Source organism: Myotis myotis, unplaced genomic scaffold (genome assembly GCF_014108235.1).
Source record: "Myotis myotis isolate mMyoMyo1 unplaced genomic scaffold, mMyoMyo1.p scaffold_m19_p_1, whole genome shotgun sequence".
Taxonomy (NCBI): Eukaryota; Metazoa; Chordata; class Mammalia; order Chiroptera; family Vespertilionidae; genus Myotis; species Myotis myotis.
In genome coordinates, this window is record NW_023416313.1 from 54,097,129 (window position 1) to 54,110,842 (window position 13,714).

The following is a 13,714-nucleotide window of genomic DNA, read 5'->3' on the forward strand; positions in this document are numbered from 1 at the left end:
ATATGCTAATTAGACCGGACATCATTCTGGACGTCCTTCCTGATGAGCCGGCGCCAGAGGGAAGCCAGCCCGGGTCCCAGATGCCTGCTGGCAGCCCGAGGGAAGCCAGGGGAAGGAAGGCCTACCCTTGCACAAATTTTCGTGCATCGGGCCTCTGGTATTGGTATAAATAGCTATGTGAAATCAGGATTTCAATGTAAAATACATTTCTTACTGTAGGTCAGTCAAAACAGTTTGAATGTTTTTTAGCAAGGCTTCTACGGGGTGCCTAGCACAAATCCAGTGCTTAATAACAGTTGTTAAATGACTGAACGAACTTGTGAACACATGAAGAATGAAGGAATAGGATGCCAGTAATAAGCCCCTCTCAGTCACAACCCTGACACTTGCAGTGGAACACTTGCTCACTTCAGAATTTCCATGCTAGTGAGGTAATGAGATAGACCGTTGCCCAGCTGCAGTTCCCTATAGGTGCCTCCTGTGGTCTGGGACAGGCTCTCTCTAACACAGTAGGAGCTATAAACAGGGAAGGATGGGGATAAGGCTTCCACAGCTGAGTGGAGCTGAACTCTGTAAACCTCCTTCTGAGAAAGGAGGAAGATAAGATAGGATTGCTAGATTTATCAAGTAAAAAATACAGAGGACTGGTTAAATTTGAATTTCAGATAACAGATAATTTAAGAACAGAGAAAATCATAAACATTCAGGGTTAGAATATCAGTTCAATCAGATATTTATTTGATAGAAAACTATGTGCAAAACACTCTGCTAGGTGGTGTGGATGGAAAAAATATTTATTCTTGAAGCTGAAGAGGTCAGAGACACACAGGAAAAGACCCTAGTAATGACCATATTGAGCACTACTCTAAGTTCTTTCCAGGCATTAACTTCTGCATTTGGCCCTGCTATTCTTCCCACTGAAGACAGGAAACTTAGCATAGAGAAATTATAAGAAAGAGTTGGCCACAGTTTCTCATAGAAACAAACACAAATAATATTCAGTGGGACTGTGGTAGAGGGCTGGATGTTGTCCAGGGAGGTGGATCTGGAGGTGAGATTTGAGCTGAACCTTGAAAAAAGCGGGAACAGCAATAGGAGAATATTAGGGGAAGAATATTCCAGGCAGAGGAAGAGCTTAGAGGCATTAGGTTTTTTATTTTGTTTTCTACTTCAGCTCCAACTCTAAATACCAAGTAACCATAGTTGAGGGAGGGAGGTGAACTTTGAGATCCTCCCTCTAGCACACATTACTAGAGAGACTTTCAGCAAATTAAGGTTGGTCTGAAACCACCAACTGGTGTGCTTAGAATGTCCTACCTTTCTCTCTAAACCTTAATTTTCTCATCTGTGAAACATGGTTGTTAACATCTACATCTTAAAGCTATTGGAAGAATAGCTGAGATCGTGTATACAGGATGCGGCAGAGTGGGTTTACATTTGTGACTACGTAAACCAGTTCATTCTTGATTATTATTTATTGTATTATTTTCCACCAAATCAACTGTAAACCTACTTTTGCCCTGCTCCCTCCTCTCCTCTCCCCCTCTCCCCCCATTATGGCCTTAGAACAATGGCTGGTCTAGAGTAGACAATCAGTTAGTTATTATGCATGATGCATAAATTAAAATAAAGCTATTGTCACAGTTAGGCAGCAATACTGTTGGAAACAGAAAACAGAATGTGGAAATGAATAGAGTAGACATGAGGTGTGACAATTCTAGAGACCACATCTATGAACAGTGGCATGGAATTCAATGTCCCTTTTCTGTAAAGCCAGATGTGTTCTGCCCAAAAGATATGGCTCCTGAAAGGGGCCCACCAGGTTAGATGATGAAGGATGGTAGAATTCAAAAATGCAGGTTTGTAAACTAAGGATGAGGGGCCTAGAAGGAGAAAAAGCTTGCCTCTGTCTATATAATTCTCCTGCCACTTCCTGTCTTGGACCCCATCACTAAGGCGCATTGCAAAGCAACACTGAGGCTGGAGGATGTGGATCAAGTTCACAATATGTCAGAGTTTGAAGGGGAAGGAATGGATGCCAGGGCAGGCCAGCCAGCCAGCCAAGCTTATAAGACATACAAGTAGGACCAGCTTGGTTTGAAACCATTGACCTGTGTGCTTAGAATATCCTACCTTCCTAGACATCAGAACCCATGGCAAGCTCACTCTTGCTGCAGGAGCTCTGTGTTGGTGAGGTACAATCATTATTCCAAAGTCTAGCCCCTGTTCAGGGCACTGCCATGGCTGGGGTGAATAAGTTTACCCACTTCGCTCTTCTCTTGAAATTTTAAAATTGTTTCTCAAAGACTTAGTCTGTAAACTTAAACACTGTACTAAGAAAAAGGAAAGGAAAGGTTAACAAAATGATCGCGAAGCCTACTCTGTGTTTCAAATGCACACCATCTGTCCTTAGCCTCTGAGGATGCTGCAGCAGGGAATGCGCTGGAGTTGTTTTGCAGCCATAGTGGCTTTCTGCCCCTGTGTTCCCCATAACCTGTCGCCCACCCTCCCTTGTCCGACAGCTGCAAACACAGAGGAGATCCTGCCTGCATTCGGTCCTCTTCCAGGCAGAAGCTCCTAATGGGCCTGTGTAGGAAGAAACTGCATTCTTGGCCATCTCCTAACCAAAATAAAACCAAAGGCCACTCGTTATGAAAATACCCATCTCTCCTCTTGACCTCCCTGAAACTAAAGTTACCTCCAAAGCTAGAATTAGAGCATTTGGGGGAAATGAAAAACTGCATAAAATTTTCTCCTATCCTAGCACTTTCGCTTTTGGGAAACGAATACTTGTAAAGGTTTAGGGATATCTTCCTTACACATTTCTCTCCCCACCAGATGTAGAGAACTCAACCACTGCCTCTTCATTCACGAGTAAGAGTGTGTTGAAGGCGTTATCGCCTGAGAAGAAAGCATCCTCAAAACACATTCCTGACTCAGTTATTCATCTCTTTGGGCACAGATTTTCCCTCACAGGTAGGAGAGGGGCAGTCACTTAACTCCTCCAACAACCCTGATAAAAGTGATACCTGGGTGGAGTGGATTCCGCCAACACTGAATCAAGCATTTGTAGACAGGAGAGAGCAGATGCTACAGTAGCTCCTGCTTTTAGATGGGTAGAGAATACACAAAGCAAGGTGTAAGGAGTCATCGAAGACAGGCAATTCCCTTTCCCTGGAGCTCTTCAAAGACAGAACAGCTACTCATTTTCTTAATTGTCTAACTATGTCTCTGACTTAGTTTATAAGGCCCTCTCCAACCATCCATGATTAAGAGCCAATTATCCTAAAAAATCAAGGTGGGGTTTCTATTGGTTGGACGATAAAACAGGCTTATATACAACCAAAACGCAGTACATACAACCAAAATTGCCTGGCATGGGTTTTTTTGGTGTGTGTGTGTGTGTGTGTGTGTGTGTGTGTTAATATATTTTTATTCATGCCCAGGTTGCGGGTTCAATCCCCCATGTGGCATGGGTTTTGTTAATTTAGGAACAAAAATCCAAATATAAGTGAAGAGAAAGCTGAAGAGAAAAGCAATTTTAAAGGAGTCTCCAAGATGCCTGGAAGAGTCCCCAAATGCTGCCTAACATTTACATCACAGAGAAGCAAGCTGGCAGAGATGTTACTCGTCAAAGGAGACGGCTCATCTCAGCTGCAGGCCTGGAAACCTTGCCTTTTTCAGGCTCTTCATTCCTTTTTAGAGTCCAGGCTACCAAGTGTCCAAGCATTTCAGTCTGGTTTCCGCCAGCCTGCTCTTGTTTCCCAGCTCCATGGGGATCTCCCGGCTTAAAAACACAGCAGAGATTATGGTTGGGCGATCTGACCTCCAAAATCAAAGGAATATGACCAGAGGAGCTCAGAAGGTAAGAGCACCGACAGTTGCCAAAGGTAAAAAGACTAGCAAGCAGTCAGGGAAGAGACGAAGAGTCTCGTCTTGCTGAAGAACAAACTCCTGCGTCCAGGAGGGAAGAGACCACGTGCTGCCCTCTCTGGCCAGTCGGGGAACTGCAGACAGACAGGGCTGAGGCAACTCCTGGAGTAGCTAGCCCTGGGCTGGCCGGGGCCCTGGGCTGAGTGAGCAGTGCCGGGCAAGCACACACTGGTCCACCTGGCCAGGGCCGGAGCCAGGGCCCTTGGTCCCGGCCTCGTGGTCAGGCAGCCTGTTGGGAGGGCGGCTGGATAGAGACAAAGAACACTGTGGCACTACAGGAAGGGACGCGTCCCAGGAGGACACGCAAGCCAGCCTTCTCCCAAACAACTTCTTGCTGAGATGCTCACAGCAGCCGCATTGCCATCGCAGGCACGTGGGAGCAATTAGATGTACCTGCCTTCAGAGTCCGGATCTGCTCACCTGACTCGGCGAATCCTATTTTAACCCTTCTCATCCCCACTGGGTCGCACGCACAGAAGACAGTTCACTTTTTGAGGGTGTGTGTGTGCTGGAGGTTGGGGGAGGGCCGTCGCTGGAGGAGGCAGGAAGGTAGGAACCTGCCGACCCTAATGATATCACTGTGGTGTTTTCAAATTAAAAAGGAAAAAGGAAGAAAAAGGTAGGCAGCTGAGAGGGACTGTGGGACGCTGCTCATTTTCAAGCATTCCTGCTATTTTAGGTAAAAACCAACTCTAAAAACTCGTCCAGATGAACAGGGGGGGGGAAATGTGTTTGCCTGTCAACTAGGGAAGAAAAAAGAAAAGATTCACTGAAGTCCAGGGAGGAGCGACTTCAGGCTTCAGGTCTCCTCCTCGCCATCCTGTCCCTGCCCCACCCCGACCTCCAGGTGGAGAGCAGACAAGTGAGCCGGCACGTGCCAACTCCAGGGGACCCCAGGGCCCGGTCAGGGGCCGCCGCCACCGCAGACGGGCGTGGCTGCGGGGACACACCCCGCCACCTACCTCAAACATGGGAGAGGCGCCCTTGCTCGGCAGCGTGCAGCCCAGGAGCTCGGCGAGAAACTTTGCCATATACGAGTAGCGAGCCAGGTCCCTCCGAAGCGCTGGGTCTGTCCTTTCCCCTTGTAGGAGCCCGAGGGGCGAGGTCTGGCCCGCAGGCTGGGGGGGGCTGCCCCGCAGCGGCCCGAGACCAGGGCCGGGACCGAGCGCGCCGGCTGCCCGTCCGCCGCAGTCCGGGGTGCGAGGTGCGCGCAGTCCCGCCCGCCGACCCAGCCTCCGCGCCGCGGGATCGGGCGCCGCCCGCGGTCCGCTAGCCTTCGGCGCTGAATGTCGCTCTTGCCACCGCGAGGGAGGGCCCGCCGGCGGGGGCGGGGGGGGGGGGGGGGGGAGGCCAACGCGCCGCAGGGCGACGGCCGCTCGGGCAAGGGCAGCGGCGAGCGCAGCGCCGCGGCGCAGGCACCCGGCGGCCCAGCCCTGGCCGCGGACACTCCAGCGACACCGCTCGGCTGGAGCCGAGGCCTGACGCTCGGCGGGAGAGCGGGAGGCGAAGCGGGGAAGCGTCTGTCCTGGCGAGCCCGCGGGCTGACGCACTTCCCCAGTTTCCCCTCCTTCGGGGCGAAGGCAGGTGGAAAGGCGCTGCTCCGGCTGCCGCCTGAGCCGGGCGAGTTACAGCTGCGAGGCGCCAGCTGCCCCAGGGCCCCCGCCCCGCCGGCCAGCGCCAGCCCCACCCTCCCTTTCGGAAGGGAAACGGCTCCTGACGCCTGGAGGGGGAACTCCTCCTGTGAACCTGTTATTGAATGGGGCAGGCACAGATGTGGGGCTAGGGCAGGTCTGCTCCATCATCGCCGTCACCGCTGGCCTCCGTGGCCTTGGCTGGAGTGGGGTATGGAGGGCGGAGGGCGGGCATGGCCAGGAGCCTGATCGCAGGCAAGTGTAGCCCTGTTCTTTCCAAACCCATCAGGCTTGTCTTTTAATAAGAGAGCTGCTTTCAGGACACAGACCTATGTTACATATTTACGTAGCTTCCCTATAGCTGTACATCTCAAACTTTTGTGCGCATAAGAATAACCTGCAGAGCTTATGAAAACCAGATCTGGCCTAGCCGGCATGGCTCCGTGGTTGAGCATCTACCTATGAACCAAGAGGTCAGTTAGATTCAGTTCAGGGCACAGGCCCAGGCTGTGGGCTCTAGCAGGAGTCAGCCTATCAACGATGCTCTCTCATAGATGTTTCTCTCTCTCTCTCTCTCTCTCTCTCTCTCTCTCTCTCTCTCTCTCTCTCTCTCTTCCTCTCTGAAATCAATGAAAATATATTCACAATAAATAAATAAATAAATAAACGAACAAACCAGATCTGCTTTTTTGTTAGGCCCCCAGGAGATTCTGATGCAGGAGGTACTCAGGCTGGGCTCTGAGAAACATTGCCCTACCTTGTCAAATCCATAGGTCAGCACATACAAGGACTATAAAAGCCTTAGATTGGTGGCACAGGCCTTAGAAAAAGTTTTGTCAAATCACCTAATTCATATGCAAGGAAAACAGAACTAAGAAAGTTCCTAATACTTCATCAAGTCACGTGGTATTAGACTCCAGGTGTACAGGAGCTTCTATAAATGTGCGTTGACCAAATAGGAGATGGATGGTTGGATAGATGGTGATGAATAGCTGGATCCAGATTTCCTAATTCTCATTCCAGAATTCTAGCTGGCACAGCAAACTCACTCTGAATTTAGGGAATTTGGGGGACAAAATAGGCAGGAAAAGTGTTAAATTAGTTTTAATATAATATCAAAATCAAGCAATGTGCTAGCTGGGTGCCCTCCAGCTACACTAGGAAGAAAATGGAAGGGAAACTAACATTCAAGGAGTATCTGCAGTTGTCTCAGGAGCTGTGTCCATAGGTTAGAGCAGTGGTCGGCAAATTGCAGCTCACAAGCCACATGCGGCTCTTTGGCCCCTTGAGTGTGGCTCTTCCTAAGCCTTAGGAGTACCCTAATTAAGTTAATAACAATGTACCTACCTATATAGTTTAAGTTTAAAAAATTTGGCTCTCAAAAGAAATTTCAATTGTTGTACTGTTGATATTTGGCTCTGTTGACTAATGAGTGTGCCGACCACTGGGTTAGAGCATAGGCTGTGGGGAAAGACTACCTGGATTTAAATTCCAGTTCTGACATTTAATAGCTGTGAGACTTCAGGCAAGTGACTTTACTTCTCTGTGCTTCAGTTTCCTTCTTTGCAAAGTGGGCAAAGTAATAAAGGTAGCTATGATATGTGGTTTGTATTAGTTTTCTACTGCTGGCACGACTTAGCATCTTAAAGCGACACCCTTTTATTATCTTGCAGTTCTGTGGGTTAAAAGTCTGGACTGGCTCACGTGGATTCTCTGCTTAAGAACTCACAAGGTGGAAGAAGCCAAGGTGCCAACCCTCTGGGCCCTCATCTGGAGGCTCTGGGAAGAATCCCCTTCCAAATTCATTCAGCTTCATGTCATCTAGGTTGTTGGCAGAATCCAATGCCTTGGAGCTGTAGGCCTGAGGTCCTTGTTTCTTGTTGGTTGTCATCAGGGTTGGCCCTCTGCTCCTAGAGCTCACCCAGGCTCTTTCTCGTGTGAGAAAGAGCCCCTCTATCTTCAAAGCAGCAACTGCGTTGAGTCCTTCTCATGCCTCAAATCTCTCCAGCCTCCTCTTTTGCCAACAGCCAGAGAAAAGTCCTTGCTTTTTAAGGAGCTTGTGTATTATATGATTATAATATCTAGGCCCAGCTGAATAATCTGCCTAGTTTAAGGTCAACTGATTAGTCAGCTTAATTGCATCTTCAAAGTTTGGCCCCATAATCCTATATAATAAAAGGCTAATATGCAAATCAACTGAACTACAGAATGACCGGTCACTATGATGCACACTGACCACCAGGGGGCAGACATCAATGCAGGAGCTGCCCCCCTGGTGGTCAGTGTGCTCCCACAGGAGGAGCACCGCTCAGCCAGAAGCCGGGCTCACGGCTGGTGAGCACAGTAGTGAAGGCAGGAGCCTCTCCCACCTCTGCGGCAGTGCTAAGGATGTCTGACTGATGGCTTAGGCCCACTGCAGGCCTAAGCCATCAGTCAGACATCCTCCGAGGGCTCCCAAACTGCGAGAGGGTGCAGGCCAGGCTGAGGGACATCTCCCCCCCCCACTCCCCCCCTGCCACGAGTGCATGAATTTCATGCACTGGGCCTCTGGTCTATAATAATAAAAGCGTAATATGCTAATTAGACTGGAAGTCCTTCTGGACAACCTTCCAGATGAAACTGGGGCTGAGAGGGCCGAGCCCCTTGCACGAATTTCATGCATTGGGCCTCTAGTATAACATAATCACAGAAGTAACCCCAGGGGTGAAAACCATGAAAGCTATTAGACTCTAGGTTACCATGATTGTTTTGAGGAATAAGTAACTTGGAATAATGTGTTTTTTTGTGATATTTATATTAATTATTCAATAAAGGTTAGCTGGGGGGGGGGAGCGGGGGGGGGGGGCTTTCCTACTCATGTCACCTAATTTGATTGTCACTACAACTCTGTATTATTTTAAAGGTGGGAAAATGAGAATCAAAAGATTGCCCAACATAACACAGCAAGTTAGTGGCAGAGCCAGGAATCAAACCTAGCACAGCTGCCAACCAAGTCTGCACTTTTGCTCTTATATGACACTGGGTGGTGGAAAGATGGCAAAAGATAGGTAGCGCTTATTTAGGGAAGTGGGATTTGGCCAGGGGTGTCCCAATAATGAGGAACAGAGGAATGTTTACAGATAACCACTTGCCATATGTAAGTAATTAGTGGTTTAGGTGTAGAAAAGGCTCTCTTAAATACTATCTGAAATGAGAAAATCTAACTGAACTGGTGGAGATTGTTAGTGACCAGAGGCATTTTCTTGTGATGATACTTGTCTTAGGAGGCTACACATTCACTTGCAATCCAGACTCATTCCTGTGATGAGCTCTTCCTCTCTACGCCTCCTCCCCTCTGCCATCTTGAATCTTTCAGTGTCAAAAGGAAATAAACATTTCTGAAGGGCAGACACACACCGACTCAGCCTTGAGAGCAAGAACATTGCCCAGACCTTCTCCAAGGTCTGCCACTATCATGTCTATTTCCTGCTCTACCTGCTGACAGAGCAGGGACAGAGGCCCAGCTCCCTCCTTGCCCCCCCCACCCCTGCCCCCTGAAAAACAAATCAAAGCAAACAAATAAGTAATCTCATCATCTCTGATTCTCCTCCACTTAGGACCTTGACCTTATATTATTCACTAGGAGGATTGTTCATACTCTTTGACTTAGTATTCCTATTTCTAGAATTTACTCTCATAAAATAATCAGAGAATCACTGGAAGATTATTACATTTAAATTGTTTCATGCTCATAGGGGCAAGTGAGTGTCTTTTTGACTGAAACATAAACCACTGTGGTTAAAAGAAGAGGACTAGGGTCAAGCTGCCTGGTGGGTTTTTTTAAATTTACCTTTATTGTTGAAAGTATTACAGATGTCCCCCTTTTATCCCTGTTAACCCCCTCCACGCCATATCAGCCCACCCCCTCTTCCAGGCCTTCACCACACTATTGTCTGTGTCCATGGGTTATGCATATATGCATATAAGTTCTTTGGTTAATCTCTCCCCACCCCCACCCCAACTCTCACCTTCCCTCTAAGATTCATCAGTCTGTTCCGTGCTTCTATGTCTCTGGATTTATTTTGTTCATCAGTCTATTTTGTTCGTTAGATTCCACATATGAGTGAGATCATGTGATATTCGTCTTTCTCTGATTGGCTTATTTCACTTAGTATAATACTCTCCAGGTCTCTCTTTGCTATCTCAAAAGGTAAGAGATCCTTCTTTTTTATAGCTGCATAGTATTCCATTGTGTAAATGTACCCCAGCTTTTTTATCCACTCATCTACTGGGTTTGAATTCTGGTTCTGCCACGTACCAATAGGGTGATTGTGGACAAGTGACTTCAATTCTCTAAGCCTCCATTTCCTAATCTGGAAAATAGAAATAATAAAAATACCAATATATCATAAGAATGTAATTAGTTAATACTATCATATTATACTAACTTATTAGAATGATTATTATATTCATATATTTAATATATTAATATGAATAAAGTGCCTGATCTGTAGTAACTGTAATAAATAATTAACTGTAATAAATGTTAAGTATTAGGAGGGTTATTATTAATGATACTAGAGGCCCGGTACATGAAATTCGTGCACTGGGGGAAGGAGGTGTCCCTCAGCCCTGCCTGCACCCTCTCCAATCTGGGACCCCTCGGGGGATGTCCGATCCACGGGGATCGGGCCTAAACCTGCAGTCAGACGGCCCTCTCACAATCCGGGACTGCTGGCTCCCAACCACTCACCTGCCTGCCTGCCTGATTGCCCCTAACTGCTTCTGCCTGCCAGCCTGATCATCCCCTAACCACTCCCCTGCCAGCCTAATTGCTCCCCTGCCAACCTGATCGCCCCCAACTGCCCTCCCCTGCCACCCGGTTGCCCCCAACTGCCCTCCCCTGCCGGCCCGGTCGCCCCCAACTGCCCTCCCCTGCCGGCCCGGTCGCCCCCAACTGCCCTCCCCTGCTGGCCCGGTCGCCCCCAACTGCCCTCCCCTGCCGGCCCGGTCGCCCCCAACTGCCCTTCCCTGCTGGCCTGGTCACCCCCAACTGCCCTCTCCTGCTGGCCTGATCACTCACAGCTGCCCTCCCGTGCTGAGCATCTTGTGGCTGTGGGCACCACCATCTTTGAGAGCGTGGTAGTCAATTAGCATATTCCCTCCTTATTGGCTGTGAGCGCCACCATTTTGTGACAATGTGAGGGTCAATTAGCATATTCCCTCTTTATTAGGTAGGATATCCTCAATTCCTGGTCCAGAGCCTGGCACACAGTACTCAATAAAAATGATTAAATAAATGAATGGACAGATAAAGAAATAGGCAAAGAGACTTGTTGCAGCATTATATGCCCAAATTTAAAACCATATAAAATTCAACAACAGGAGATTGTTTTAATATATTATGGTTCATAAATATAGACAGTCTTTTAGTTTTAAAAGACTGTTTACTGACCTAGAAAGTCTTCTTTATGTAATGGTGGTGGGGGACAGCATACAATACATGTAGTATGGGCTAACTTTGTAAAATATGCACATGCATACATAGGAGGAAAATGAAAGGAAATATATGAAAAGGCAATAATTGTTGTCTTTGGGTGATAGAATAATGGATTCTTTTCATTTTCTTGCTTACACATTCCTGAATTTTCTATTCTTTGCAGTGAACTTGAGCAAAACACCAACTTTAGCTAATACCTTTTTTTTTAAAGATCCCATCATTAATAACTTGGACATTTAAGAACGTTATCAAGTTAATCTTAACTGACTTAAGATCTTATCCCTTTAATAAAATATCTAGAATGGACCAGTTAACACAACTATATCTATTGTACTGATACTCTCCTTAAAAAAAAAAAAGAAATCTCTGTTTGTGAAGCAGCTCTACTAAATATCATCCAAAATTTGATTTTAAAGACACTCATCTTTGCTATAAGAGCTGACTGTCTAGTTATGAACATTAGCCATGACCTTGGGAATGGCAAAGTCATAAAAAAGCAAATATCTATTTTTTTAAACTTACCTATTTTCTCTTTTAGTTTAGAAGCTAATGCAGAAGTTGAAGAATAAAGCTCTGGAAATGATCACTGGCCCAGAATGAGTACTATTTTTTCTATGCCAATCCATTAAGAATACCACCTTCATTTACTTTGCTTGTGGTTCTCAGGGAGAGCTGGTGCTGCAGTTACTGTAAATACTGTACTACGTATGGTCAGAAAACAGAGCAGCCTGATTAATAAACTATTTCCACTAATTATAGTCTCTACAACACATGGATTACCACTTTTCAAAAAATTAGGCTGTCATAAGTTGCAATTAACACTGAAACTCTACTGAAGGTTTCATAATTCTTTGATGATTCAGAAAGCACTTCCGTGTCTCTCGGGTTGTTCAGATTCACCAGCATAAAAATCATTTATCCCAATAGGACGGATGAGGGGAAACGCTGGTTAATAGAAGTTTTCTGTTGAGAGGAATGTAAGCCAGCCAGGTTTTACTGTGTTTGCGAGGCTGACTGGGTGTCTGTTGAGCCCTGTAAGCACCGCCTGAGAAAGGCGCTCTATCTGTCTGAGATGTTATAATTATTATCCCAAAGGAATACAATGGTAACATTCTGTTTCATAACAAAGAAAACTGGATTACAAGTTATCCTACAACCTCCCGCCTCCCAGCTAAGATCACACACCGTATAGTTACAATGGTGCCAATTACAGTATCTTTTCATGCACTGTATGTTCCTTTGGCTTTTGATAATCTGAATGGATTTCGTACCAAATAGCAGTTACTGGCAGCAATCAAAACAATTTGGGGGAAAATAGTTCCATCATCTGTGTTCAAGTAGTCCTATTGATTGAAACTTAATATTTGCTTTGCTTCTTTCTTGGTACAAAAAGGGAGCATGTGGCTTCAGACTGGACCCCATTCTGCCTTACCAAGGAGGTGGGTGGGAAAGCCTAACACATACCAGGCCTTTTCCATCACTAGTTGCTAAAAGCCCAATTCCATCCAAAAGAAGAGTGTTTTTAAGAATTTAGTCCAATCCACCGTTCCCTCGCCCCAACCCTGCTTTACAGAATCAGAAGCACAGAAAGGTTAAGGTTTTGCCCAAGTTTATACATCATATTGGCAGAGTGGGCCGGATTCTAAGTCTCCTGATGGCCCACACTCTTTCCATTGAGTCATGCCCACTGTGCAAAACCTCAACGTCTTCTCTAAATCATGCCAGAGCTGAAATTTTTCCCTGGAAAACAGTACTGTTCTTTGAGTTAGGTGCAAAATGAAAGAAGGAAGGTGATGCCGGGGTGGGGGGAGGGGGGGCGGGGGGGGGGACCCAATCCCCAGTCTCATATCCTTGAGGTACCATTCCCACATCACAGCTAGGAATGTTGACTTTCGATCCTAGCACCGTGACCTGCCAAGGTTTACTTATTTGAAAAGCTATACTAGGGCTCCCTGGCAGAATATTTTAGGATATTTGAACCTGATGGCCAGGGAATCTTCAATGAATAAACAGATACACCTGACCCTCCCAGCCCTGTCCTGGCTGTCAAGGATAGGAAGGAAACATATTCCAATGTGGGGAAGTTTCAAGGTTTGGGCCAATATACTGACTAATGGCCAGCACATAATGAAGTTAGGCTCTTTAAGAGGTAAGTCATTCAGTTAGACTATCAATATTCCACCCAGTCCTGGAGGGAACTTGTAACCCATGAGAAGTGCAGCATGGATACACTGAATCCATAAATGGAACCGTTGCAATATTGTAAGTGTGATATGAGACTAAGAGAATAAGCTACACCTCCCCCAGTTTGGGGCTTAATATGAGAGTCATTATGCCGTCGGGAAAGGACCTGATTCGTCACGGTGAAGGTGGGAATGCCCAAGTCAATGTCGATGACAATGAGAAGACTGATGCTACATGACAACACAACCCACAGTGGCATCAAGGCTACGCCATAACCCAAGGAACATCACTCAAGTCGGCCAAAGTCGCCTGGGAAAGAAGTGGGACATCAGTATGGAGCCCTTGGGGCCAAGTGCACCCACCAATGGGCAGCAGCAAGTAGAGCTGTGGCTAACACCAGGCCAGGACCACGGCAGCACCCAGTGAGCAAGGGTGGCCACAGGGACCACAAGCAATGGAACAGAGAGAGGGAGGCAGCACGAAAGAG

General features: G+C 46.9%; 1 protein-coding gene across 1 annotated transcript in view; it reads right to left on the reverse strand.

The window, feature by feature from the left end:
- RASGEF1B (RasGEF domain family member 1B) overlaps positions 1–5,192 on the reverse strand; it is a 523,636-nt gene extending 518,444 nt beyond the window's left edge. The window contains exon 1 of the mRNA XM_036337557.1: positions 4,896–5,192. Coding sequence (XP_036193450.1) covers positions 4,896–4,964 — 69 coding nt within the window. The 5' untranslated portion in view covers positions 4,965–5,192. The remainder of the gene's footprint in view (positions 1–4,895) is intronic.
- Between the last annotated feature and the right edge of the window lie 8,522 nt (positions 5,193–13,714).